The 3,376-nt window shown below is 29.6% G+C and overlaps 1 protein-coding gene across 1 annotated transcript; it reads right to left on the reverse strand.

The window, feature by feature from the left end:
* Nucleotides 1–781: 781 nt before the first annotated feature.
* On the reverse strand, nt 782–3,022 carry LOC127100978 (cytochrome P450 83B1). Its single transcript, XM_051038293.1, has 2 exons — nt 2,085–3,022; nt 782–1,575 (listed from the first exon to the last, which is right to left on the reverse strand). Exons 1-2 carry the CDS (start codon nt 2,967–2,969, stop codon nt 955–957), a joined length of 1,506 nt encoding a protein of 501 aa, XP_050894250.1. The 5' UTR covers nt 2,970–3,022; the 3' UTR covers nt 782–954.
* Between the last annotated feature and the right edge of the window lie 354 nt (nt 3,023–3,376).

The raw sequence follows: 3,376 nt of genomic DNA on the forward strand, positions 1-3,376 counted from the left end.
TGATGTCAATAATGATATCTTGACGTGCTATTTGTTTTTCTAAAAGATTTTTTATGGATAATAGATCTTTTTCCATAGAGATAAATTGTTCTCCTAAGCAAACAAGATAAGCATTGGTATAATTCTGAGACCTGATGACGGAATTTAATTCCTTAAGAGTAACTTGATTTTGTTCAACTCTTTGTAACTAAAGGTTAAGTTAAGGGGTAACTTCAGTATTTTGACTCAAACTTATCGTTTGTTCAGGGGGAAAAACGAGCTTCCATTTTCTCTCCTCTAACATTTTCTCAAGGTCTTTGTAAAACAAGGATTTCTTCTTTTTTTTTTACTTATGAAATAGTTAACAAACCATTTCACAAAAGGAATTAAATCTTGCCCAAGGTTCATTTGAGTGTAGTACTCATCTTTAAATTGAGTTAATTCGGGTTTTGAATTTTTTTTTAAAAACCATTCTCTGGATTGAGTATATCTCTCATGTTGAAACTCATCATTGATGAGTTGTCTCATCTTGCTACCAGGAGAGTAATCTAACATTAGGAAAAGTTACCTACTTATATATGGTAGAGACAGATGTAAGATATATATGTGGTAGAGACAGATGTAAGACAGGAAAATTGATATCTCTTTGGGACATAGATAAGTTGACGGAAAAACTAACTTATGTCATGGACATGATAAAAATGGACAGCAAGCGACTTCATTGCCACACCTACTTTTATACAAATTGGTAAAATCATATGCTTATAGATATAGTGCAATAATGCTCTAAAACATAAATTGGTTGAAGCATAAAAACTAAATAATGCTTTTATTTAAAAATTTAAAGATAGCACAATACAAAAATCCCAATAAACATAACATATTAAACGATAAACCAACAAAACACAATACAAAAAACCCAATAAACATAACATATTAAACGATAAACAAACAAAGTTACTCTAAAGAGATGCATTACATAGGAATTTTAGCAACAAGACAAAGAGGATTCTTCTTGTGTTGAGTGATCCCTGGCAACATTTCATAATCAATATCTTCCTTTTTTAACCCATCTGGCAATCCCCAATCAAATGAATAGAGAAGATTAGCAAGAACAAGTTCCAAGAAAGCAACTCCCATGGTTATACCAGGACAAATTCTACGACCAGCTCCAAAAGGTATTAGTTCAAAATCTTGTCCAGTAAAATTTATAGAACTTTCTAAAGAACTTTCTAGGAATCTCTCGGGATAAAATTCGTCAGGATTTTTCCAAAAATTAGGGTCTCTCTGAATAGCCCAAGCATTCACATACAATATTGTCTTGGCTGGAATTTCGTATCCACTTAAAGTACACTTTTCACGTGCTTCTCTTTGCACAAGCAATGGAGATGGTAGATTCATTCTTAATGTTTCTTTAATCGCTGCTTTTAAATAAGGAAAATTTTTAATATCATCTTCATTAATAAAATCTTTTTTTCTTCCCACACTCCTAATTTCTTCTTGTACCTTTTTCATTACTCTTGGGTTTTTTATTAGCGCAAGCATAAACCAAATTAATGTGGCTGATGAGGTATCTGTTGCAGCTACAAGCATATCCTAAAAAAAATATTTATGATTAAAAACATTAACTCAATTTTTCATATTTGCATGTTATCAAAATATATAATATAATAAGCAAATTAAAATTTAAAAAAAAAAATCTTTTTCTTAAGAAAATCTATGAATTGAAAGAGAAAATCTTTTCTTTTGTCCAACATATTCACATGTGTAGTCCCTACGAAATCTTAGCTAGTCTGTAATGTCCACTCCTTCCACAATCTAATCTGTTCTACTTTTATTTTAATATATTTTCTACTCAAAATAAAATTTTGTTTTATTTATGAGATATATAAAATATTATTGTACCTACAATCTTAATTCAAGAGATAAAAATATCGATATTGAACGTTAAGAACCTCATTCTAATTTGTGTATGATTTTAGTGATTATTATGATTTCATTTATAAACTAAAATAAAAAATATATATTTAATTCACATAAAAACCTGTTAAAAATTAAAATTCATTAAAAATGTTAAAAAAGACAAAAGAATTAAAAAATCATACCATGAGGACTCCTTTGATGAGATCAAAAGTGATATCAAAAGGAAGAGAACGTTCTTTCTTCAATCGCAATAAAACATCAACAATAACCTCTTCATCTCCATGTTCTCTATTTGGATCCAAATGTTCATCAATAATCTCTTGATAAAACTTATCAAACTCCTTGTAAATTTTATCAAGACGACCATGCAATCCTCTCGCTTTATCAATCCAACCCGTAAATGGAATATAATCAGCAACAAAAGTTTCTGCTAGCAAAGCTTGAAACTCATGCAACATTTCAGGAAACCTACTACTACTCTCAGGTCCTTCATTTTCAAAGGTTTTTCCAAAAGCAATGTTACATATTAGAGAACTTGCAAGAGATATCAATACCTCACTCATATTTGTAACACTTGAAGAATTAGCATTTTCTGATATTTTTTTAATCAGTTTCCTCACCTCAAAGTTTCTTATGGAAGAATAATATGCTACACGTATGGAACTAAAAATATGAATAACACAAATTTTTCTTATATCTCTCCAAGATTCATTGTATTGTGAAAATAAAACTTCTGATCCGTTATAAGATAATTTTTGTTGGCTATATAATTGAGGTCTGTCAGAAAACGTATGGTCATTTTTTTTAAAAATTTCTTTGGCAATTTCAGATGAAGAAACTACAATAGCTTGTCTTGAACCAAGTTTAAGTGAAAATATAGGACCATATATTTTTGAAAAGTCTGCAAGTTGAACACTAATATTAAGGAGGTCTAGTTGGTGAAGATTTCCTATTATGGGAAGGCCTTTAGGACCAGGTGGAAAATGTTTAGTGGTTTTGTGTTTGTGGAAGAAGATTAGGAGAGGAAGAATTAAGCATAGAGCAAGGAGAAGTACTAGTGATAACATTGTTAGAACTAATATCACAAATGATGGACTATGAGAAAGAAGATGAATGAGTAACTTGGTCCCTGTGAACACTTATATATTAGTTTAGTAATGAATATCCTATTTACTCTAGAAAAAAGAAAAAGAAAATATAAAAAACTAACAGTATTTTTCAGTTATTGGAAAAAAATATTTGGACCACACATTGTCAAGGGAAGGATATATAATAAATTTCAATAAAATAGAATTATGGTAATTTTATAAGAATAAGATTTGGTTTTGCATCTAACTTTATGTTTTGATCATAATAATAGATAGATTTTTCGAGAACAATTTTGTATCTTAATGGTTTTGGTTAGTGTGCAGATACTAGATGAGTTTTGACTTTGATAGAATGACGTGTGACAACATCAAATTCTAAACCTAGT

Source organism: Lathyrus oleraceus, chromosome 7 (genome assembly GCF_024323335.1).
Source record: "Lathyrus oleraceus cultivar Zhongwan6 chromosome 7, CAAS_Psat_ZW6_1.0, whole genome shotgun sequence".
NCBI classification, from domain to species: domain Eukaryota; kingdom Viridiplantae; phylum Streptophyta; class Magnoliopsida; order Fabales; family Fabaceae; genus Lathyrus; species Lathyrus oleraceus.